This window comes from Erinaceus europaeus, chromosome 2 (genome assembly GCF_950295315.1).
Source record: "Erinaceus europaeus chromosome 2, mEriEur2.1, whole genome shotgun sequence".
Taxonomy (NCBI): domain Eukaryota; kingdom Metazoa; phylum Chordata; class Mammalia; order Eulipotyphla; family Erinaceidae; genus Erinaceus; species Erinaceus europaeus.
In genome coordinates, this window is record NC_080163.1 from 115,279,400 (window position 1) to 115,304,675 (window position 25,276).

General features: G+C 38.5%; 1 protein-coding gene and 1 non-coding gene across 2 annotated transcripts in view; one reads left to right on the forward strand and one right to left on the reverse strand.

Moving 5' to 3' along the window:
• Positions 1-25,276, forward strand: part of CSMD1 (CUB and Sushi multiple domains 1) — a 1,841,590-nt gene that overhangs the window by 988,602 nt on the left and 827,712 nt on the right. Inside the window, exon 4 of the mRNA XM_060184943.1 lies at positions 16,286-16,480. Coding sequence (XP_060040926.1) covers positions 16,286-16,480 — 195 coding nt within the window. The remainder of the gene's footprint in view (positions 1-16,285; positions 16,481-25,276) is intronic.
• LOC132537376 (small nucleolar RNA SNORA28) lies at positions 2,622-2,753 on the reverse strand. The gene has a single exon (XR_009548816.1). It is a non-coding gene; the product is annotated as a small nucleolar RNA SNORA28 (small nucleolar RNA).

The following is a 25,276-nucleotide window of genomic DNA, read 5'->3' on the forward strand; positions in this document are numbered from 1 at the left end:
ACTATACAATACCAAATAGCTCCTCTGTTAGGTGGGTCATGCCTCCCACCTCCCCCTCATTATGTACCCTTGCCCCTTTCCCCACCCAAGCAGGGAATGTTCCTTTACACAACAATCCTTCCCTTCACACCACACTGGCTTTTACTACTCCCCTACTTGTCCCTTCCTATTTTGTTATATCATTTAGGCTTATGCCCAAAAGGTTTCTGCCCCATGATAGTCTTTTACAGACTTTGTACATCTTATGCAATTACTAGATAGAAAGATAGAAAAGATGTAGAGATATTGTGAAGAGATGTTTGAGCAGGCTGCGCTTAAACCTATGAGATGAGTCTCTCCAGGTAAGTCTCTCTCTCTAAAGAGGGGTTGAGCACAGGAGGATGCATAAATCTCACAAGGTTCGCAGCCATTTAAGCCTTCCCTCCTCCACAGAAAGTCCTACATCTTCCCACCTGAGCATGGCATTCCTCTAAAACATTTAAGCCTGCTCCATTCCATTTTTCTTTACTGTGTCCATTTAGATATAAAGGGATAGGAGGAGATGTTGCTGAGGAGTTATTCTGATGCAGTCTCCGCCCCCAGGTTTCACTACGCCGTGCGAAACCCTAGCATTGCCCCCTTCAACCAATCCTGGCCCTACACGTCACTCCTGGTTGTCGCCCAATAAAAAGCCCCCTCATCCCCCCCCCCCTCTGGGCTCTCAGCTCTCCCTCTCTGAGGTCTCGCTCCCTGCTCTCCCCCCGTGGTCGGCCATTGCCGGCTGGCTCCACGTGGTCTGAACCAACCCCCCCCATCCTATAATAAAGATTTGTGTACCCCTTTGCTCCGGACGTCTGCTCTCTTCTCCGCAGTGCAGCCCGACACCAGACCGCCACAACATCTTTGTAGATTGCTTAGATAAATTTTGTCACCAGAGAAATATACTTTTTTCTCTATTTTAAGATACTGTTCCTTCTACAAACATATACACCATGGCCCCTTTGCATATTTATAGACAATTAGACCACCTGCAATGCCAAGCTGTTGTTTGAATCTCTTTTTTTTAATTTTTAAAATTTTTTATATTTATTTATTTATTTTCCCTTTTGTTGCCATTGTTGTTTTTCATTGTTGTTGTAGTTATTATTGTTGTTATTGATGTCACTGTTGTAAGATAGGATGGAGAGAAATGGAGAGAGGAGGGAAGGCAGACAGGGGGAGAGAAAGACACCTGCAGACCTGCTTCACCGCTTGTGAAGCTTACTCTGGTCCTTGTGCTTTGCACCACATGCACTTAACCTGCTGTGCTACCTACCGTCTGACTCCCTGTTTGAATCTCTTTTATCTGCTCATTCAAAATGGAATTTTCTGGGCTGGAGAGACAGAACAATGATTATACAAAAAGACTTTTATGCCTGAGGCTCTGAAGTCCCAGGTTCAATCTCCCTCACCACCATAAGCCAAAGCTGAGCAGCACTCTGTAAAATAAATAAATAAATAAATAAATAAATAAATAAAGTCTAAGCTCTCATATTACCATAAGGGATGAACTGGGTCTGAGTTCTTACTCCCCCCCTTCAGGGGGGGAGCTTCACAAATGGTGAAGCAGGTCTGCAGGTGTATCTCTTTTTCATTTCTTCTCTCCTATCATTTTTTTATCTTTCCTATAAAATAACAGGAAATAAAAAGAAAGAAAGAAAGAAAAAGAGAGAGAGAGAGAAAGGAAAGAAGTAAGTAAGTAAGAATGAAAGAAAGGAAGGAAGAAAAAAAAGAAAGAGGGAAAGAAAGTGAAATGAAAAATGGCCAACAGAAGAGTGGATTTGTTATACAGGGACTTAGCCCCACTGATAACCCTAGTGGCAATAAAATAAAATAATAAATTTTAAAATGGAATTTTGTGTTAGACCACAGGAATATAGAATAGCAAAGGAGTATCTTCTCTTTATGTAAAGTGCACTTAGTATTTTTTTTAATACTGAAGTAATACTGGATAGTGATAGTATACAAGTTTTATGTGTATGTCGTATTTTTGATAACACCACTGCCACCACCACCAAACTTCTAGCTTGTCATATTTTTAATCTGCAGCCTCCTTTAATTGCATCCCACCATGGAATTTAAACAGGCCTACAGCACATGTAGAATTTAAAGAAAAAGTTTCAAATACCTTCACTTTACCAGAGAATGTGTTTTTTCCTTTCACTCTCAAGATATGGATGGGTTGCTATGCAGTTCTGTAAAACTGTGAAAGGATCCTCTAAGTTTGGCATTGTTCCTGTCTGCTCCCTATGTAAGGGAGGTCTGGAGCAGAGGTCTCACAAGAAACCACTACCTTTCTTCTCCTTTTCTTTCCCCTCCCTGGTTCTCCCTTTCAATAAAGCTGTTGTAACTCAAGGAAGTATATTTGAGAATAAAGGCAAAGAGGACTTTGACATCTTATGGGAAAAGTTCTGAAGTTCCCTGGTATTTGTAGCTCAGACCCTGTGAAGAATCATATGACCTAGACCTTTCAGTTCCTTTCTGAGTAGGGAGTAAATTTGCTCACAATTGTTGGGAAATCCCCCTTACTTACATACTTGGTGAATTAGAACTTCTCTTTCAAATGAAGGCCATTTTATTTCTTTTTAAAATGTTATGGGCTTGATGTTTATGTCTATATAATAACATGTCTCATAGAGGGGAGAGAATGCTGGAATCTGTGAGACTTTCTCGCTGTAGAAAACTCAAATCATGCCAGATGACTAGTTTTGGACATCTGCCATAAAGTTTTGCTTGCAATAGGACATTTTCTTTAAAACTAAGAATCTACATGTGAGAGACTGAATTTTACTTGGCAATTCTGTTTCCCACCTGAAGCCATTTTGTCTGTTCATTTACCCTTTCGTGTGTCTGGTTAGTCAATGAACAGTTTGTGGACTACGCTGCATGTGAAGTTCTGTGCAGGTTCTGTGCACATAAATGTGAATCAGAGAGCTAAACCTTCTGCTCTAGTCTGTTTGAGTTTAGTGTGAGGAAGAGCCATAGGCAGGCAAACACAGACATTAAATTAGGCACAATGCTAGAACAAAGGCAACATTTGAAAAGACTAGAAGAAAGTTATTTTTTGATACTAAGTAACTTCTTATAGCAAATATCATTTCTTAGAGCAAACATGCTTTATAAGCTTAATTGATGAAAGTCGTACATATGCAAACTGCTGGGAACAAATTTCTTCTTTCCATTTATTTCTCCTTTACTCTCAAACTTACAGCACATTCACAGAACTGTTGAGTCAACTATGTGGGATTTCTTTTTCCCACACCAAGCAATCCTCTGGACCACAGAGCTGGTGTCCTTTAATTTAGCTCAATTCTGTCACTAACTGCCTATATAGCATCAGATTCAAAGGGTTAATGGTTCAGCATTAACTGAAATAATATATAGCAAAGAGAGAGAGAGAGAGAGGATCAGAGTACCACTTTGGCACATGTGATGCCAGAGATCTAATTCAGGACCTCATGCTTGAGTATGCAAGGATTTATCCACTCCACTACCTCCCAGGGTTCTAAGGGATTAGTTTCAGAAGAATAACTCACAAGTGTGTTGCGCCACAGCATAGAACTATGGAAAATGAAGGAAAGGGGTGGGGTGATGGAGTGTTGGGGTTCTGGGTTATGATGATGGAAAGAACTTAGGTTGGGTAAGAGTATTGCAGACACCTATCATGGGGAGATGATAGGTTATACCTATGTGTCAACAACTGTACTGTAAACCATTAACTATCCTAATAAAGTATAAAATATTTTTTAAAGTTAAGTACAAAAAAAGAGGGGGACCCTGCCCACATTTATTTTTTATTTTATAAAATGGAAATATTGACAAGACCATAGGCTAAGAGGGGTACATTTCCACACAGTACCCACCATATCCTATCTCCTCCCTTGATAGCTTCCCTGTTCTTTATCCCTCTGGGAGCATGGATCCAGGATCATTGTGGGGTGCAGAAGGTGGAAGGTCTGGCTTCTTTAACTGCTTCCCTGCTGAACATGGGTATTGACAGGTTGATCCATACTCCCAGCCTGTCTCTCTCTTTTCCTAGTGGGGCAGAGCTCTGGGGAAACGGAGCTCCAAGACACATGGTGTCTTCCTCTGCTGAAGGAAGTCCAGTTGGCATGATGGTAGCATTTAGAACTTGGTAGCACATTTTTACTGCCCATTACTGCCAGATTTTACCTGAATAGCTATAAAGCAGGTGCCCATGACATTTGCTAGAAGGTATATGGCTAGAACAACTCAAGGAAACATGGTTTCAAGAAAGGCTATGATTGAAGCTATAGATGAACATCCAGATGGAGAAAGAAAATTTAAGGAAAAATTTATGGGTGAGATGACACCTCTTTAGAGACCTCTAAATCTAGTCTCCAAGCACAAATCCATGTTCATCCACTTAGAAAAGCCGTGTACCTTTTACCTTTGAGATTATTTTTGAATCTTTCTCTTGTGCACATGATTGATATCTAACTGGATTCATAATCCCTATTATAACAAGGGAGTGATTTTAGGTAAATTGAAAGTTCTGACAAGTGTAACTTTTTTTCATTTTTAACTTTTACTTTTTAATTTTTTATTTGTTATTAATAATCTGTTACAAGATTGTAAGATTACAGTGTATAGTTCCATACCATGTCCACCACCAATGTTTTGTATCTCCAACTTCCACCTCCCAAAAATAACCACCATGGTTCTCATAAATCTTATAGTTTGCTGCTTCTGATATATATATATGGCAAGTTCATGTAAATCAGATCTCTAGATTCCACATATGAATGAAATTTGTTTTCCTAAGCAGAACCACCTCTAGTTCTATCTATTTTTAAAAGAATTTGTTTATTAATATAAAAGAAAAAAACAGAGCATCACCCTGACATATGTAATGCTAGGGATTGAATTAGGACCACATGCTTACAAGTCTAACACTGATCTACCCACTGAGCCACCTTCCAAGCCTCAAGGAAGAGTTTATAAAAACTGATGACCATGGAATTGAGTCTTGAACAATCAGAGACATTATGTGAAGGTCTAGGGGAGAGACAGAAACAGAGCATATGAAGGCAGTGTAGTTATACCCTTGGGGAGGCTCAAGAGAAAAACAAGAGGCTCAGTGTAGTGGATCTAAGAGTCACCTTTAGAAAATTTACTTTGGGGCCAGGAAGTGGTGCATCTGATTAAGCACAAACACTATAGTGCGCAAGGACCCAGGTTCAAGCCCCTGCTCCCCATTTGCAGGAAAATAGCTTCACAAGTGATGAAGCAGGGCTACAGATGTCTTTCTGTCTTTCTCACTCTCTATCTCCCCCTCCATCTCAACTTCTCTCTGTCTCTATCCAATAGTAAATAAATAAGTAAATTTAAAAAAATGGAATTTCCCTTGAAGGAAGTAAGGGACAGGAGATAAGGGGTAGTTCAGGCTGAACTGGCAGTATCTATTCTAAATACAGTGAAATAAAAGAGTGTTTTTAGTAGGAGAAAAGATCTGATTCTTGTTGAAGGGTTACCACAAATGTCAATGAAATAAAGAGAGTGAGTATGCAGGAGAAGGGGTTGTAAGCAAGATATGTGAGAGAATTAGAAGTGAGGGCATTTATCCAGTGGATACTCAATTATTCTAATACTTATTAGAAAAGACATATGCAACCCTATGTTCATAGCAGCATTATTCACAATAGCCAAAGAGTGGAGGTAGCCTAAATGTCCATCAACAGATGACTGGCTAAAGAAGTTACTGATACATATTCCATGGAAATTACTCTTTAATCAAAAAAGATCACATTGTATCCTTTGGGGCAAAATGGATGGAGCTGGAGGTGATTAAGCTTAGTGAAATAAGTAAGAAGCTAAAAGACAACTACCACATGGTTTCACTCATGTGGAATCTAGAGATCTGATTTACATGAACTTGCCAAAAAAAAATTAAAACAAGCATACTGAAAGACTTTTGAGAACTATGGTAGTTATCTTTGGGAAGTGGGAGGGTGGGATTATGAAACTTTGGTTGTGGGTGTGGTGTAGAAGTATACATTATAATCTTATTAGTTTGTATCAAATTATTAATAACAAATTAAAAAATATTAAAAGAAAAAATAATTGTTCTAGAATTGTGGTATCCAAGAATGTGAGCCAGGGCTTCATGAATAAAAATAGCTGATTCCATGAGGGGACAGAGGAAGTAGAAAAGATAAACTGGTATAATCAGAAGCCAGAAAGTGAGGAAGGACTCAGATATGAAAAGAAAAAGGAAAGATGATCCAATGATGAAAGTATGTCAGTGGGACATTGGAACAGGATATAGTTGAGTTCCCCGTGACCAGACCAAGAAAAATGAAAGTAAGAAAGTGTTATATATGCAGTGTAATTATATTTACATAACTAAATACAAAGACAAATAATTGGTCATTTTAGAACAACATAGGAATACATTTCATATTGTATAGACATTAATTTTATTTATACAAGGGTTTCTTCTCATTATACAATTATATAGAAACAAAAGTAGATCTTCAAGCATTAAGAAAAATATGAAAGCTTAAAATTACACACACACACACACACACACACACACACACACACACACACACACACACACTGTATAGTAGTACCTAAAATGAAATTTGCCCTACCATTTTTTTCCTGCCACCAAAACTACTGCTTGGGCTCAGTGCCTGCACAAGGAAGCCAATGAAGGAGCTTCTCCTAGTGGCCATTATTTCCTCAGCTCCCTCCCCCTTTTTCTTCTCCATACAGAGAAATTGAGAGAGAAGAGGGGCTTGGGGAGGGAAAGAGAAAGAGAGACACCTGCAACATTGCTTCACTGCTCATTAATTTCCCCCTCTCCCATAGGTGGGAACTAATAGTTTGAACCTGGGTCCTTGTACATTATAACACGTGTGCTTTACTAGCCCTCAAAATTATTTTTAATAAGCTTTAAACTATTTAAGTGAATTGAATCATGGATAAAAGCTTTTAGGTTCAAGTGAATATGAAAATCATAAATTAGTAATGTACCAAGAAGCTCTAGTAAACTGCCTATGTCCATAACTTTAATTCAAGTCTATTTTTAGAAGGTAATGCCAGCACATAGGGAAAAAATCCTGTCAGCCTAAGTGACTACCAAGATTTCATTAATTATAAAGGAAAGATAATAGCACATGACTTCTATAAACTACTAGATTCTTTTATTATTTCTATATATTTTAAAATTAGAAGTGATTTTAAAACAATCTCCACAAGACTTAAATTATCTACCCAATTAAAATTATAAAACCAATATCTTAACTTGTGTCCATGTTTAATGCAGTAATCTAATATATATGGGTTGATTTACTATTTCTGTGATGTTTACAAGAGACATACAGGTGTATGTGGGGTGGGGGTGGATGCATGCAGGCATGTACATGAAAACCAGCATAAAGATTACAAATGAAAGAAAAATGTCAATGAAGCAATGCTCAGAATCTAGAAGAAAAGGTAGATGAAGAAGATGCGAAAAAGTATCTCTTAGAAAGCTTAGCATCTCCTACATGTAATCTAACCATTCTATGGTATAGTTCCATGTTATTCTTATGTTTATCTGAGTCATTGGGTGCCATACTTATTTATTTGAGATCCAGAATTGTTGAAAAGCTTGCCTGCTACAGTACTTTTCTTTCTTTTCTTTTCTTTTGCACCCAACAGTATGTTTCTTTTGCTGGGACTCAGTGCCTGCACTACGAATGCACTGCTCCTGGAGGATATTTTTTCCTTTTTGATGCCCTTGTTATTATCATTGTTGTTATTGCTGTCATTGTTGTTGGATAGGACAAAAAGAAATCAAGACAGGACGGGAAGACAGAGGAGGAGAGAAAGATAGAAACCTGCAGACCTGCTTCAGTGCTTGTGAAGCGTTCCCTCTGCAGGTGGGCAGCCAGATGCTTGAACCAGGATCTTCATGCCAGTTCTTGTGCTATGCACCATGTGCGCTTAACCCGCTACACTACCACACAACACACACCCCCACCTGCTAAAATCCTTTTCCATAAGGCAGTTTATCTACTCTTGCCTATGTCACCACTAGCATGAACAGGCTGAGTAGGCTTCCTTGTTTACTCTTTCTTAGTAAGATCTTTAAGACAGTGTCCTACTAAGAAATAGTAGGGGTGAACAGTGGCACACCCGATTAAGTGCACATGTTACTATGTGCAAGAACATGGGTTCAAGCCCCCAGTCCCCAGGCCCCACTTGCAGGGGGGAGGAATCACAAGCAATGAAGCAGTACTGTAGGAGTCTCTCTCCCATTCTCTTTTTTTTTACCTCCTCCTTCTCTCTCAATTTCTGTCTATCTCAATCAATAAAATATTTTAAAATATAAAGAAATAAAGTATATTATTTTACAATTCCTTTTTAAGAAAGAGCAAACAAAAACTACATATGACAAAAATTTTCAAAAAGGCTTTCTCAACTCGTCTTTATACATTCTCATTTGTAAGAAGCAATATTGAGATACCAGAAGTTACATGCATGTGAAATTGTTGTTGTCTGAGCTCTTAACAGTTTCTAATACCTGAGTCCATACCACTTTTAATCATGTTTATTACTGTTGAGATAGGAAAGAAAATATCACAGCACCATTTCTTTGTCTTTTTCCTGCCTTTCGATATGTATATAATTCAGGTCTGACTGAATTCTTTCAGAAAGTAACTGTGTTACTTTTCAAAAGTAGTGGCATCTACACGTTTCTCTATTACTTCAGCAGGGCATGAGCTAATTTTTGCATATAGTGAAACCCTGATCATTTTGCCACATAACTGCACTCTCAATCTCTCCTAATTTTAACCATTAGTTGTGAATCAACCCAGAAGATAAAGGTCAGGCATCAACATTAGCAAGTCCAATTTTTTAAACTCTTCTCATAATCACATAATCATATTTTTCTAATCTTTTCCAAAGGCCTCAGGAGGGCAAATGGAGAAGAGTTTTGAACAACAACAGTCCATGGACAAACTTCGCTCTTACTCACACTGTTGGTTTACATTTCCAGTGCCTTATATCATTTGCCTGTTTGAAGTTGTATCTCCTTAAGCTGTAGTGAGACTCTAGGAAAGGCAGGGTGTAAACAAATGAGCTGAAATAAAGCCTGGAGGACTGGTTTCCGAGTGAGCGCACCTAATGAAATGTCATTCATTGTATACACACCACTCCAAATGCCTCCGCTCCTCTGATAAATTTCAAACTTCTCTCCCCACCCCTTTGTCTCACTAGTAATGAATATTAATGCTGTGCATTACTTTGGTATCGTGGTTTTACTTTTCTGTTGGAAGGGGATTTGGCATGACAGTCATTTAATGATTTCAACAGTTGGATTAAAGGTTTGATTTGATACCTAATTAAGTCACTGCTGATGACCTTCCACACATGCCAAATCAAAAGTGTCCTAGAAGGACTCTCTGTGAGCATAATTAGAATGACAGTGGAGGTTTCAGGCTCTGGGTGCACAAAGTTGGCTTCCTGAGGCCTGATGGAAATCTGCCAGGGGAGAAAAGAACTGTGCCCAGAGCTCCTTTCAAGAAATTCTTTCAAACCCACAAATGCCTGCCCTGGTGCAGAATTCCCAGAACCCACATAAGAATGTCTTTCTTACAGCATCTATGGGAAAGAGTGTAGTTTACTTCAAGAAAGGATTAAGGGGAAATAAAAGTAGAGTTCACATCAATTCAGCAAGTATTCACTACATACTTCATGTGTCCTCTCCACTGTGGGCAGCACAAAGGGATATTCACTCTCAGCAGGGAAACTGGATTACAAGTTAGCCAAAATAAAATCAGCATTAGTGAGAGTTAGGTTGAATTTATTTACTTACTCTTCCTAGTCACCAGATTGTTATGTGCTGGTAATTTTTTACATGTCTAAGTCTTCAGTCTCTGCAGAAAACTATGTACATAGTCATCTTTTCTTTTCTTTCTTTCTTCTTCTTTTTTTTTTTTTTAACCATTTAGGGCCTTTGTATATGTTTAATTATGTTTTTATATTATATGAGTTTTTGCACTCTTTGTTTTTGTTTGCAGCCAGAATTAAAGTTTTTATTTGAATCCCTGTTATTTCTATTTACCTCCTCACATTATTTATGATAAGCATTCAATATTTTCTGAAATTAAATTTATAGACAATAAAAATCTAAATTCTCTAGATCATCAATTGATAATACTCTATCAACCAATGATTTTAAACTCTTAAAAGTCAGTTTTAAATCACTTTCCCTCTATTTTACAAGCTATTGTGCATTTGAAAGTATTGAATTCATCTAAAACCTAATACTTAGTAATATCTTTATATAGATGTGGGGGGGATGACTTGAAGTTATCATTTGTTTCTCATTAATTTTTTTTCTAAAATTTGATTTGTCTGATTTTTAAAAAAATATTATTTAGGCTGAGGAGATGGCATAATAGTTATGCAAAAAGACTTTTATGGTGAGGCTCTGAGCTTCCAGGTTCAATCCCACACCATGATAAGCCATAACTGAGTGGTTTTCTGGTCTTTCAGTATTTATTTCATTAAAATAAAATATATTTTTTTAAAATACTGTTTATTGGATAGAGACAGATATTGAGAAAGAAGGATGAGATTGGAAGATGGAAAGAGAGATACCTGCAGCATTCTTTCACTGCTCTTGAAGCTTCCACCCTTTGGATGGGGATTGGAGGAAGCTTGAACCCTGGTCCTTATGCAATGTAGTATGTATGCTGAACCAGATGTGCCACCGCCCAGCCTCCAGTCCAGTTGGCCTTTGACAAATGTCTTTGCTTTCTTACTCCTCTTCTCAGCAAAACACTGGTTATATAAATTTTAGTTATTGTACATATAAAGTATAAAGAAAGATGCATGATCTATTTAACATTAACATTTATACATTATCCTTTATTAGAGCAAATAAGTGTTAGTAAGGCTCTGATGAGGGCTAGACATCATTCTAGATAGCAATTAAACAAAGATAAGAAAGAAACTGTTGGGGCTGGGCAGTAGAGCAGCGGTTTAAGTGCATGTGGCACAAAGTGCATGGACAGGCATAAGGATACCTGTTTGAATCCCCAGCTCCCCACCTACAGTGAGAGTCACTTCACAAGCAGTAAAGCAGGTCTGAAAGTGTCTTTGTCTCCCTCTCTCGGTCTTCCCCTCCTCTCTCAATTTCTCTCTGTCCTATCGAACAGCAGCAGCAATGACAATAATAACAATAAGTACAACAAGGGAAACACAAATGTGGGAAAATGGCCTACAGGAGGAGTGGATCTGTAGTGCAGGCACTGAGCCTCAACTATAACCCTGAAGGCAAGCAATAAATAAATAAATATAAATAAATAAATATAAATAAATAAAAATAAAAGGGAAAAAGAAAAAAACAGACCCTACTTTGCACAAATCAAGGTCCAGACTGGAGACATAGCTATGCCCAGCTAGTTGAAATGAACTTTCTACAACTTTGCAATATGTCTTTTCCTAACTAAAGCTGACCCATACTCTCAGAAGTTAAGACAAGCAAAGATATGCTTGAAGCTTGTTGTTTTCAGGGTATGATAATCCTTCCTAGGACAATGATATCTTTATATTCTCTTTTTTTTAATTGGGGGAATAAATGCAGTTGTTGATACATGTGTTTCTCATTTTTTATTTATTATTGATTTACAAAATTATGAGATAATGGCTATACTTTCAAACTAATCCTGCCATCAGAGTTCTATGTCCACATTCTGTCCATTGGAAACTGGAGTAGTTCTACCAAAGTCACAGATATGCATTGACTATTATACATATATTTGCCCCTTTTTTCTATGTTCCAGCCTTTTCTTCCTTTCTAAGGCACAGCTACACTTACTGCTACTTCCAAATGCCCTTCCTTTTATCCTGGAACCTCACCTCTCCAGAGTCCTACCCCACTAGGGAAAGTTAGAAACAGGTTGGGGGTATGGATCAATCTGCCAATACCCATGTCCAGCAGAGAAGCAGTTACAGAAGCCAGAATTCCCATCTTCTGTACTCACCCCAGCGCCAACAAGAATTTTGGTCCATAATCCCAGAAGGGGAGAAATGATAGGATAAGATGAACAGAGGATGTTGAACTCCAACTCCATCAGGACCTGGAGAGAGAAGAGGAAAAAAGGAAGGACATTTGGAAGTAGTACTAGGTGTAGGTGTGACTTAGAAGAGAAAGCAGGACTATATAAAATCATAGACAGATAGTTATCAAAATAACAGTCAACCCATATCTTCAACCTTGGGAGAAGTACTGATGTTTCCAATGGAGAGAATGGGAATACAGAATTCTGGTAGTAAGAAAAATAAGGAATTTTACCCCTGTTATTAATATTAAGTCTCAAAATAAAAAAAATAATTTTGGTTCATACCTCCAGAGGGAGAGAAATGTTAGGGGGATGTGACAGGAAGGCTCTGAGCTCTGATTCTAATTTCAGTTTTCTGCAAAAGATTCTTATCCCCAGCCTAGCTCCTCGTCCACCATCCTGAGCCAGGACCTGAAATCATGCTTCCCTCCCGATGAAGTCCTTTACTTTGGTGCAATACATCAAACTCAGCACAAGTTCTACTTTGTGTTTCTCCTTTCTGTTCTTATTTCTCAACGTCTGTGCATGAATGAGATCATCCCATATTTGTTCTTCTCTTCCTAGCTTATCTCACTTCATATGATTCCTTCAAGCTCCATCCAAGATGAGGTCAAGAAAGTGACTTCGTTTTTTTTTTTTTTTTTTTTTAATTATCTTTATTTATTTACTGGATAGAGACAGCCAGAAACTGAGAGGGTAATGGGAGATAGGGAGAGAGAAAACGACACCTGCAGCACTGCTTCACCAACTTTGAAAGATTTCCCCCATAGGTGGAGACTGGGAGCTCAAACCCAGGTACTTGAGCACTGTAACATGTGCTCTCAAACTGGTGCACCACCACCTGGTTCCAGTGACTTCATTCTTTATAGCTGAATAGTATTCCATTGTGTATATATATCACAATGTTCTTAAGCACTCATCTGTTGTTGGACACCTAGGTTGCTTCCAAGTCTGGGCTATTATTACAAAGTGTGTTGAACATAGGTATACACATATCTCTGAATGGTATATTTGATTACTTAGGATATATCCCCAGAAGAGGAGTTTTAGGGTGATAGGGTAGGTGCATTTCTAGTCTGATGAAAGTTCTCCAGACTGCTGTCCACAGAGGTTGAACCAATTTCCATCCCCACCCAGCAATGAAGGAGGGTTTCTTTACCCCAGAAACCTCTCCAGCATTTGTTTTTCTTATCATTTCTGGGGTATGACATTCTCACAGAAGTAAAGTGGCATCTCATTGTTGTCTTTATTTGCATTTATCTGACAATCAATGACTTGGAGCTTTTTTTTCATATGTCTATTCGCCTTTGTATCGCTTCTTTGGAGAATATTCTGTCCATAGCCTCTTCCCACTTTTGGATGGGGTTTGTTACTTTTTTCATTTATTTATTTATTTATTTACTGTTGCTGCTGCTGTCACTGCTGCTGCTGAGTTTGGTGAGATCTTTATATGTTTTGAATATTAACCTTTTGTCTGATGTATGGCATGTAAAGATCTTCCATAAGGAATCTCTTTTGATAGTGATTTTGCTGTGCAGAAGCTGTTCAATTTGATGTAGTCCTATTGGCTTTGTTTATTTGTTTCCGCCATCCTTTGTATTGGATAAATCATTGAAGATGCCAATGAAACTTAGATGGAAAAGTATCTGCCAGCATTTTCCTTTAAGTATTTTATGGTTTCTGGTCTAACATTAAAGTCTTTGGTCCATCTGGACTTACTTTTGTGTATGGTGAATGTAGTAGTTTAGTTTCCTTCTGCGTGTTTCAACTCAATGCATGATTTCCTCCCCACTCCCCCTCTGTGTATATATAGACTATTAAATGTTATCCTAAATGTACTGAGTATAAAGCCAGACATCCAATTCCTCTTCTTTGAAATGTCCTCAAGCTTCTTGGTTATTTCAAGACAATAAATGTGTTTATTATATAATGTTTTTTTTTATAATTTTTTATGACAATAGAACTATACAAAGGAAGTATTTGGAGATCTGCCTTGATTCATCTAATCCTGATACCAAAGAAAAAATTAGTGACTAAAGTTTGCTAATAAATAAGCATAGTTGGGTAAATGAAGAGCCTGGGAGCCAATTCTATCTTTCTTTAAAAGATTTTATTTATTTATTTATTTATTTATTTATTTATGAGAGAGTTAGGAGGAGAGAGAACCAGACATCACTCTGGCACATGTGCTGGCTGTTTCCAACCCAGGACCCCATGCTTGAGAGTCCAAAGTTTTACCAGTGTGCCACCTCCCAAACCACACCAATTCTCTCTACCACTCCATTCCAATATCAGTTTAAAGCAAAATCATGCCAAAAATGGTCATTTAAAAATAATATAATTAATTATCAAAATATTAAGATCCTAGACATGAGGAAATATAAAAACATTCTACACAGGGGAAGATTTTTAAGAAGAGGTGACTGCATGGACCTCAGTTATAGGAACTTCAATCTCAAGTTCTATTCATGGAGTTCTACCTGTCAAATCAAGAAGTTCTACTAGATCTCAGGCCCCCGTGAAAGGTTGCACTTGCACCTACAAAATTAATCTACTTCATGTACAGAAATTTGAGATAAGTTCATAGAGTACTAATAAATTTGTTAGTACTTTGTTTGGTTACCTATTTTTTTTTGACATGGATATTATTTTGTATGAAAGATAGCTTCACAGTAAGGGAGATATAACAGTATTTAGGTACTTCTATGCCTAACAGTCCAGAGGGCCATGTTCAATCTATATGCCAGAGTTGAGGAATGTGTTCTGGTGTCTCTCTTTCTCTGTCTGTCATAAAGATGAATAAACAGTCTTTGAAGATAAAAAACTAAAGATAATTTTTCCAAATTCATATAGTACGATCCACACTATGATCATCATCTCTGGCATTATGCTATTCCACTGCAGAATACTGTGCCCCAGTATGGTTCCGTAGCCCCCATGTCCACTTGGTCGATTCCAAATTATATTCCTCCATGAGGATAATTTCTGGAACCATCCGTTCCACCCCGGTTCCATGGCTGCCAGTTCTTAGCAACATCGCCCCGCCAGATATTCGTTGGGATGCGGCATCATCTAAGTTCATTTCCCACATCTACGCTCGACTAGACCTTCCAATTTATGCGGATATCTTCGCCCACCCTGTCCAACGCTTGATGTCTCGTCACCCAATCTGTTCCCCTATGCCTACACTGAACTTCTCTGTTCCAGTCTCTTGGAAACAGAGTTGGCAGTCAGCTGAAGTAAAGAACAAACACCTCATCACAGACCCCTGCAAGCGTCAACCCGGCTTTGACCTAGCACGTTATGATTGGGCCCTCCTCAATCGCTATCGAACAGGCCATGGTCGGTGTGCCACTATGTTCCATAGCTGGGGAGCCAGAGATGACCCGATCTGCCCCTGCGGCTCCAGACTATGACCCACATAGTCAACGACTGCCACCTCTCCAGAATCAAAGGAGGTCTCGAAACTTTACATCAGGCTCAACCTGATGCTGTTGACTGGCTACGGAAGAAGGGCAAACGCTAGAAGAAAAATCAGATTAAAAGATGCTGGGGTGGGGATGGGTGGCTCAGGTTCTGGAACACGATGGCAGAGGAGGACCTAGTGGGGGATGAATTATTATGTGGAAAACCAGAAACTGTCACACATGTACAAACTATTGTATTTTACTGTCAATTGTAAACCATCAATCCCCCAATAAAAAAGTTAAAAAAATTTTGTGTCAATCAGACACTACAGATTTATGGAGCCTAAAAGACTTTGGAATACAGAGTAGTATGTTGTTTTAAAGTCTGGTAAATAATAGAGAAGATGTTTAATTTATTCTTAATTGAGCTGTCTATTCATCAAATACCCACTGAATATTGACTAGAGGTATATCTGGCAGCTGTGTTCCTAGAGGAATACAAATCAATATGACAGGAGTACCCATTTATGCTGATTTTCTGATACTACTTTTTAAAACATCCATATGCTGCTTTATTCCATGATTGCTTATTCTATGGGATTGTAAAATCTGATAAGTAGATAAGTCATCTAAACATCATTTAGATCTCTGAATTTAAGCAGAATTGGATTTCCCATTTCTTAACAAAATGCACTTGTTTACATTTGTGATATCTTATGAAAGCACTAACTTTGTTTAATTTTTACTTACGTGTCTTTTCTTTTCTTCCAATAGTGTTGCCTAGCCATACATGTGGCAATCCCGGGGAGATATTGAAAGGAGTTCTCCATGGGACAAGATTCAACATCGGAGACAAGATTCGATACAGCTGTCTTTCAGGTTATATCTTGGAAGGTCACTCAGTTCTGACCTGCATTGTCAGTCCTGGGAATGGTGCATCCTGGGACTTCCCAGCTCCCTTCTGTAGAGGTGAGTACCACAGAGAGATGTGCTCTGACACCTGGATGGAACCCATGGCTTTAAGGCAGATGAAATACAAGTTTCCAGTGAAACAGCATGCAAATAGTGCATGTTTCATTCCATGTTAACTCTGTCCAAAGTAACATTGTATGTTACATACAAAAATGTATTGGCATCTCATGAATTCAATTGTGACTATGCCTCTGAAATGTGGAAATTTTTATTTATTCCGTGTCTCATTTTTTAATGGATGGATCTCTGCATATATTTTTTCATCTCTCATCAAATTCTAAGATTTCCACCTGCATTTATGTCTTTGGTAGGTATCACAGTCCCATCCTTATCCTACTCTCATTAAAATGAGAAATGTTGCTTGGTAATTAAATTACACATTTTAAGGATTCTTTCAAAACATCAAAGCTTTTGAAATTAGGTGATCATAAATGAGTGAATTCTCCCAAATATTCATCATCAGGTCTCAGGTACTTTTCCTGAAGCCCTTCAAGTTCTACTCTACATTGCTGCAATCAATTTAGAAGAAAACACACTTTGACTTTGAGATAATAACTTGCCTAAGAGAAATTTATAGTTTCAAAAACATAACTGTAGCTGATGTTTATTGAGTTCTAAACATACTGACTTTTCTTTGGAAGCTGTAATTTAATTCTCACAAAAACTTCCTGACAAAGTAATTATTGACACTCATTTAACAAATACAGAAACAAAATTTTAATTTTTCAAATGCTTGTAGAGTTGGTATATAATGAGATAAAATTCAAGTCATATTTGCCTTTTTCTCCCCCATACCTCAGCAACCAGTACCTTGTGCATGCACAAAGTTCACTATTTTCAGAATGATTTTTTTCTTTTTAAAAATATTTTCATTTTTTTATTATTGGGTAGAGACAGCCAGGAATTGAGAGGGGAGGAGAGACAGAGATACCTGCATCCCTGCTTCACCACTCCTGAAGCTTTCCCACTTCTGAAGGTGGGGATAGAATGAATTTTTTAATTTTTTTTTTTAGATTTCTTTTTTATCTTTACTGGATAGAGACAGCCAGGAATGGTGAAAGGAAGAAGGAGATAGAGAGGGAGAGAAACAGAGAAACACCTGCAGCACTGCTTCACCACTAGCAAAGCTTTCCTTCAGCAGGTGGGGACTGGAGGCTGGAACCTATGTCCTTGTGCATTATAACATATGCACTCAACCAGTTGTGCCACCACCTGTCCCCCCAGAATGAAATTTTCATTCAGATAGAGAGGGTTAAATACGACAGTATATGACCTTTACCAGGTGCTTTGGTACTGCCCTGTGGTGCTGAGGTTTGAACCTGAGTTACATTCATGGCAAAGCACACACCCTAAGCAGTGCATTCTCTCCCTAACCCAATGTGCAACTTTTAATCTATGTGCAAGACCATGTCAATTCTCAGTTTTAGCAGTCATATGATTATGTATTGCTTTCATCTTCTTAGTGACTATTGTGGTTTTGGGATCTCTCTAATACTAATTACTTCTTCAGTAGTGGCATATTAATGCTTCTGTGGCTGCAACAATGACTTTTTATTTATTTATTTTCTCTTTTGTTGCCCTTGTTTTATTGTTGTAGTTATTATTGTTGTTATTGATGTTGTCATTGTTAGACAGGACAGAGAGAAATGGAGAGAGGAGGGGAAGACAGAGGGGGAGAGAAAGATGGACACCTATAGACCTGCTTCACCTCTTGTGAAGAGACTCCCCTCCAAGGCGGGAGCTGGGGGCTTGAACTGGGATCTTTATGCCTGTCCTTGTGCTTCATACCACCTGCGCTGAACCCACTGTGCTACTGCCCGATTCCCAAATCTGACTTCCTTAATCTCTTCTACTGTCCCTTTCCTCCTTTTCCCTTCTTTCTTTTTGTAAAGGCTCTTATTTTTTTATTATCTTTATTTATTTATTTATTGAATATAAACAGCCAGAAATTGAGAGGGAAGGAAGAGATAGATGATAGACAGATAGATAGATCTATAGATAAAAATAGACAGACAGATAGATAAATAGATATAGAAAGGAATAGAAATAGAGATACCTGCAGTACTGCTTCACCACTTGCAAAGCTTTCTTCCTTACAGGTAGGGACTAGGGGCTTGAACACAGGTCCTTTGGCATTGTAACATGTGTGCTCATCTGTGTGTGCAGTCACCCTTCCCCTTTCCCTTCTTTCTTCATTCTTCTCCTCCTATCTCTTCCTCCAGCTCCACTGGTCCTCCTCCTCTTGCTTTCACCTTTTCCACTACTTCTGCACCTCTGGTCTTCCCCTAGTGTTGCTCCTCTTCCAATTATTTCTCCTGCTTCCCTAATCCTTCATGTCACTACTGCTTCTCTCCCTTAAACTACTCAAACTACTGCTACCTTTACTATTGTTGCTGCTACCCTGCTACTACTAAGGCTCCTACTACTATAAGCTAGTATATATTGACTATATTATCAGCCCTTTTTTAAAAAAAAAAACACTTCACAAACAGGTATTTTATAAGATTTCTTCCTTAAATTTTAAATTTTTCTTAAATATTTATAGTTTTTATAGGATAGAGAGATGTTGAGAGTGTAGGCGAGACAGAAAAGGGAAAAAAACAGATGAATGCAGCACTCTTCACCCCTAGTAAAGTTTCTCTACTTCAGGTGGAGATTGGAGACTGGAACCCAGATCATTTTGCATTGTAACATGTGTGTTCAACCGAGTGTGACACCACCCCCTTATAAGATTCTTTTTTAAAAAAAAATTATAAAAAGGAAACACTGACAAAAACCATAGGATAAGAGGGGGTACAACTCCACACAATTGCTACCACCAGAACTCCGTATCCCATCCCCTCCCCTGATAACTCTCCTGTTCTTTATCCCTCTGGTAGTATGGACCCAGGGTCATTATGGGGTATAGAAGGTAGAAGGTCTGGCTTCTGTAATTACTTCTTCACTGAACATGGGCATTGACAGGTCAATCCCTACTCCCAGCCCATCAGTGAGAGATCTTAAGACTCAGGTAACAAATGTGACTCAAGATTCTGTTAGTAGTTTTCAGAGTCCACATTAATTGTTTACTTTTTCCTCCTAATGTCACTCTCATGAACAGTTTTTTTTCTATTCCAACTGCCCATAATCCTTCTGAAATGTTCTTTGCCCCTGTATGTGCCTATGTTGCATCATCTTGTCTTTTCCTCCTCTTCCTCCTCCCCCTCTTCCTTCTTCCCCTCCCTCTCTTATGTCTCCTTCTTCTATTCTAGTATTATTTTACTCATTTCTATTATCTAAAAAGTTGCATCTTTAAAATCTATATCTCTGTGCTACTTCCATTTCTCTGTTCACAGATTCTCCTCGGTGGTTCAATTCTATTTAAGGGCAGTGTCATTGGATAATCTAAATATATCTGTCTCTATTTATACCAGTGTTGCCATATCCTCACCACTCTGAGTAAACAAGGAAGTTCTTTAATTTCTCTTTGTTACCTCTTTTTGTACTCTAACACTCATTGTTCTCCACTCCCTCTTCAATTATACTAATCTAGCTATTATTTGCTAACCCAGACTTGCATCAAGTTTTGTTGTTGTTGTTTATATTTTATTTATTTATTAATGAGAGAGATAGGAGAGAGAGAAAGAACCAGACATCACTCTGGTACATGTACTGTCTGAGGATTGAACTCAGGACCTCATGCTTGAGAGACCAGCGCTCCATCCACTGTGCCACCTCCCAGACCACTGCATCAAGCTTTTGAAATATACTCTGTCTAGATTCTCAGCCTCCATTCCTGTACATTCCACTGCCCAGCTTCACTATAGCTTTATCTCTCTTAGCTTGGCAGTCTCATTGACTCACCCAGAATCTATTGCAAACACTCTAACATGACTCCTGACTCCCCCTTTAAGCTTACTTTAACTGAATTGTATAGTCACACCTACCAACACAGGATTTAAGGGCTTCACTCCATCACACAATGCTTTTCCAGGGCTAACTTTCCTCTTTGCTGAAACCAGATCTTGCCTTCTCTGTTTTCTTTCAAGCTCTGCATCCCACCACCATTCTTTTAGAATGACATTGGTTTTAGTGGCAATGACTATACCTCAGTAGCCATCAGTAATACTAAACACTGTTTCCCCTCAATAAACAGTTTCTAGCAGATTATTCATACCTAATTCAAACCTTCTCTCCTCTTACTCTGTTGCACATTTTACCATTTCTTCTCTGTGAGGGTCATTCATCTTATTTGTCAAATTTAAGCTTAAACCCAAATTTCATTTTTCCCATTGCAACCCACTTGATTGCTTTAAGAGGGAAAAAAAATCCTTTGAACAAGAGTATTTATTTTGTTGCTATTTTGTACTGTATTATTTAACTTACCAGGAGTAATACTCACCCATAAAATGTAACACTATCCTACATTCTTCTTAGCATTAACATTTAGCTTTTAATCTTTCACTGTCCCCTGTTAATCCACAGCTGTTTATTGCATCCCAAAAGTTAATAGTTTTACAGACAGATGTGAGATATCAAGTAAGAAGGTATTACATATATGAAAATTCACAAATAACTATTAGCAGTAATTACTTTTTATTGCTTATATTTTTTTTTTTTTTTTTTACTGGATCACATGGCAAGAGCAAAGGCTTTTTCTTTTTTTTTTTTTTTTTTTTTTTTTTTTTTTTTTATTTATTTAAATTTTTAATTTAAGAAAGGATTAGTGAACAAAGGCATAAGGTAGGAGGGGTACAACTCCACACAATTCCCACCACCCAATCCCCATAACCCACCCTCTCCCATGATAGCCTTCCCATTCTCTAGCCCTCTGGGAGCATGGACCCAGGGTCGTTGAGGGTTGCAGAAGGTAGAAGGTCTGGCTTCTGTAATTGCTTCCCTGCTGAACATGGGTGTTGACTGGTCGGTCCATACTCCCAGTCTGCCTCTCTCTTTCCCTAGTCAGGTGTGTCTCTGGGGAAGCTGAGCTCCAGGACACATTGGTGGGGTCCTCAATCCAGGGAAGCCTAGCCAGCATCCTGGTGGCATCTGGAACCTGGTGATTGAAAAGAGAGTTAACATACAAAGCCAATCAATTTGTTGAGCAAACATGGATCCCAAGATTGGAATAGTGGAGAGGAAGTGTTGGGGAGGTACTCACTGCAAACTCTAGTGTAATGCTGCTTTCAGGTATATATTTTGCAGTAGTTTATGGACACGTGTGCACATACGCTCTCTCTCACAGAAACTGGTATATGTCTAGGTTATGGGACTTTGTTAGAAAGTGAACTACCTGAGATGAAATTAGAGTGTACTATAAAAGGAAAGGTCTCACCCGAGTAATGAAGCTGAAGGGTTGTCACTCCACACGTGAAGTCTCTGGATACACTCTGAGGTGAAGCATGTTGAGATGGCAATCGTTGCTTTGGTTAGGTTGTGATCGGCGGATGCAATATTATTTGGTATGGAATGGGAGAAGCATACGGGAAAGTGAGCCCTATCCAAGGGTGCCAGGACTGGGGGAAGTAGGGGCTCTATAGTGAAGATGTGAGGTTCCTGCTGTCTTAGGGTTCAAAAAGACAATCAATAGTTAATATTACCCACACATTATTTGTTAATTGGGTTAACTTTGAAAAGTCCCTTTGTTATGGTTTGCTGTACAGTACCCAGTATCTTGTATATAGCTGTGCTATTGGAAGCTTCTAATCTACTTGGTCTAGGCTTTTGAGAGAGTCCGCATATCAAATACGTAGCCTATCTATTAAAAAGATTCAGTTTGTCTTTTGAGAACCTTTGAGACATACAATTGATTTCCCCCTCTCATATTAATTAACTACTGATTTATATGACTACATTTTGCTAGGAGTGTACATAAACACCATTCCCATCACCAAAGGACCGTGACCCATCCCTCCCGCCCATTCCCACCCCCCACTGGCCCAGGAAGCTACATGTCTACTCCTCACCACTGGGTTTTTACTTTGGTGCCCTACTTACAATTTGATCAGGTCCTGCTTTTAGTTTCCCTTTCAAATCTTCTAAGTCAGCTTCTGTTGATGAGTGGGATCATCCCATACTCATCTTTAACTTTCTGACTTAGTCCACTTAACATAATTCCTTCTAGCTCTGTCCAAGATGGGTCAGAGAAGGTGAGTTCATTGTTCTTGATAGCTGCATAGTATTCCATTGTGTATATATACCACAGCTTTCTCAGCCATTCATCTGTTGTTGGGCACCTGGGTTGCTTCCAGGTTTTAGCTATTATGAATTGTGCTGCTATGAACATAGGAGTACACACCTCTTTTTGGTTGGGTGTTATGGAGTCCTTGGGGTATAACCCCAGGAGAGGAATTATTGGGTCATATGGAAGGTCCATGTCTAGCCTTCTGAGGGTTTTCCAGACTGCTCTCCACAGAGGCTGTACCAATTTACATTCCCACCAGCAATGTAAAAGGGTTCCTCTGTCCCCACATCCTCTCCAGCATTTGTTGCTGCTGTCCTTTTTGATGTATGCCATTCTTACAGGAGTGAGGTGGTATCTTAGTGTTGTCTTAATTTGCATTTCTCTGACAATCAGTGACCTAGAGCAGTTTTTCATATGTTTGTTAGCCTTTTGGATCTCCTCTGTGGTGAGTGTTTTGTTCATTTCCTCTGCCCATTTTTGGATGGGGTCATTTGCTTTTTTGTGGCTAAGTTTGCTGAGCTCTTTATATATTTTGGTGATTAGTTTCTTGTCTGATGTCTGGCATGTAAAGATCTTCTCCCATTCTGTGAGGGGTCTCTCTGTTTGTTTAATAGTTTCTTTGGATGTGCAGAAGCTTTTCAATTTGATGTAGTCCCATTGGTTTGTTTCTGCTTTGGTCTTCCTTGCAATTGGGTTTGATTCATCGAAGATATCCTTGAGGTGTAGATGGGAAAGTGTTTTACCAATGTTTTCCTCTAAGTATTTGATTGTTTCTGGTCTGACATCTAGGTCTTTGATCCATTTGGAGTTGATTTTTGTTTCTGGTGAGATAAAGTAGTTCAATTTCATTCTTCTGCATGTTTCAACCCAGTTTTCCCAGCACCATTTATTGAAGAGAGCCTCCTTCTTCCATTTAATCCTTTGGGCCCCCTTATCAAAGATTAGATGCCCATAGGTGTTGGGATTTACTTCTGGGCTTTCAATTCTGTTCCACTGGTCTGTGTGCCTATTTTTGTTCCAGTACCATGCTGTTTTGATGATGATGGCTTTATAATATAGTTTAAGGTCTGGGAGTGTGATGCCTCCATTTCTGTTTCTTTTCCTCAAGATGGTTTTGGCAATTCTAGGTGTTTTCAGGTTCCAGATAAATGATTGTAGTGTTTGTTCTATTCTCTTAAAGAAGCTTGGTGGAACTTTGATGGGTATTGCATTAAATTTGTATATGGCTCTGGGGAGAATGTTCATTTTGATGATATTTATTCTTCCAATCCATGAGCATGGGATATCTTTCCATTTCTTGGTATCAGTTTCTATCTCCTTGAGTAGCGACTCATAGTTTTCAGCATACAAGTCTTTCACTTCTTTGGTCAACTTTATTCCTAGGTATTTGATTGATTTTGCTGAAACAGTGAATGGGAGTGATTTCTGGATGTCTTCTTCTTCAGATTTAGTGTTTGCATAAAGAAATGCCACTGATTTTTGTACATTGATTTTGTAGCCTGATACCTTGCTATATTGCCTAACAACTTCCAGTAATTTTCTACTGGATTCTTTAGGTCTTTCTATGTATACTATCATATCATCTGCAAATAGTGAGAGCTTGACTTCTTCCCTTCCAATCTGTATCCCTTTGATTTCTTTCTCTTGCCTGATTGCTATGGCAAGAACTTCCAATACTATGTTGAAGAGTAACGGTGACAGTGGGCAGCCCTGTCTAGTCCCTGATCTGAGGGGGAATGCTTTCAGCTTCTCTCCATTGAGTATGATGTTGGCTGTAGGTTTGCTATATATAGACTCCACTATCTTGAGGAATTTCCCATCTATTCCCATTTTTTGTAGAGTTTTGAGCATGAATGGGTGTTGGATTTTGTCAAAGGCTTTCTCTGCATCTATTGAGATAATCATGTGGTTTTTGGCTTTGCTTTTATTGATGTGATGAATGACATTGATTGATTTACGGATGTTGAACCAGCCTTGCATTCCTGGAATGAATCCCACTTGGTCATGATGAACAATCTTTTTGATGTGTTGCTGTATCCGGTTGGCCAAGATCTTGTTTAATATTTTGGCATCTATGTTCATCAGAGATATTGGTCTGTAGTTTTCCTTTTTTGTTCTGTCCCTATCAGCTTTTGGTATCAGGGTGATGTTGGCTTCATAAAAGGTGGAAGGGAGTATTCCTGTTTCTTCAATCTTATGGAATAGCTTAAGAAGTATGGGTATTAACTGTTTCCTGAAAGTTTTGTAGAATTCGTTTGTGAAGCCATCAGGTCCAGGACTTTTGTTGTTGGGGAGATTCTTAATAACGGTTTCAATTTCTTTGTCTGTGATTGGTGCATTTAGATTTTGTAGTTCTTCTTGGTTCAGTTTTGGAAGTGCATAGGTTTCTAGGAATTGTTCCATTTCTTCCAGATTCTCTAGCTTGGTGGCATATAGTTCTTTATAGAAGTTTCGCAGAATTCTCTGGATTTCTGTGGTGTCAGTTGTGATATCTCCTGTATCGTTGACAATTCTATTAATTTGAGTCTTCTCTCTTTTTTGTTTGGTGAGTCTGGCTAGGGGTTTGTCAATTTTGTTTAATCTTTCAAAGAACCAACATTTGGCTTCATTGATCTTTTGTATGGTTCTTT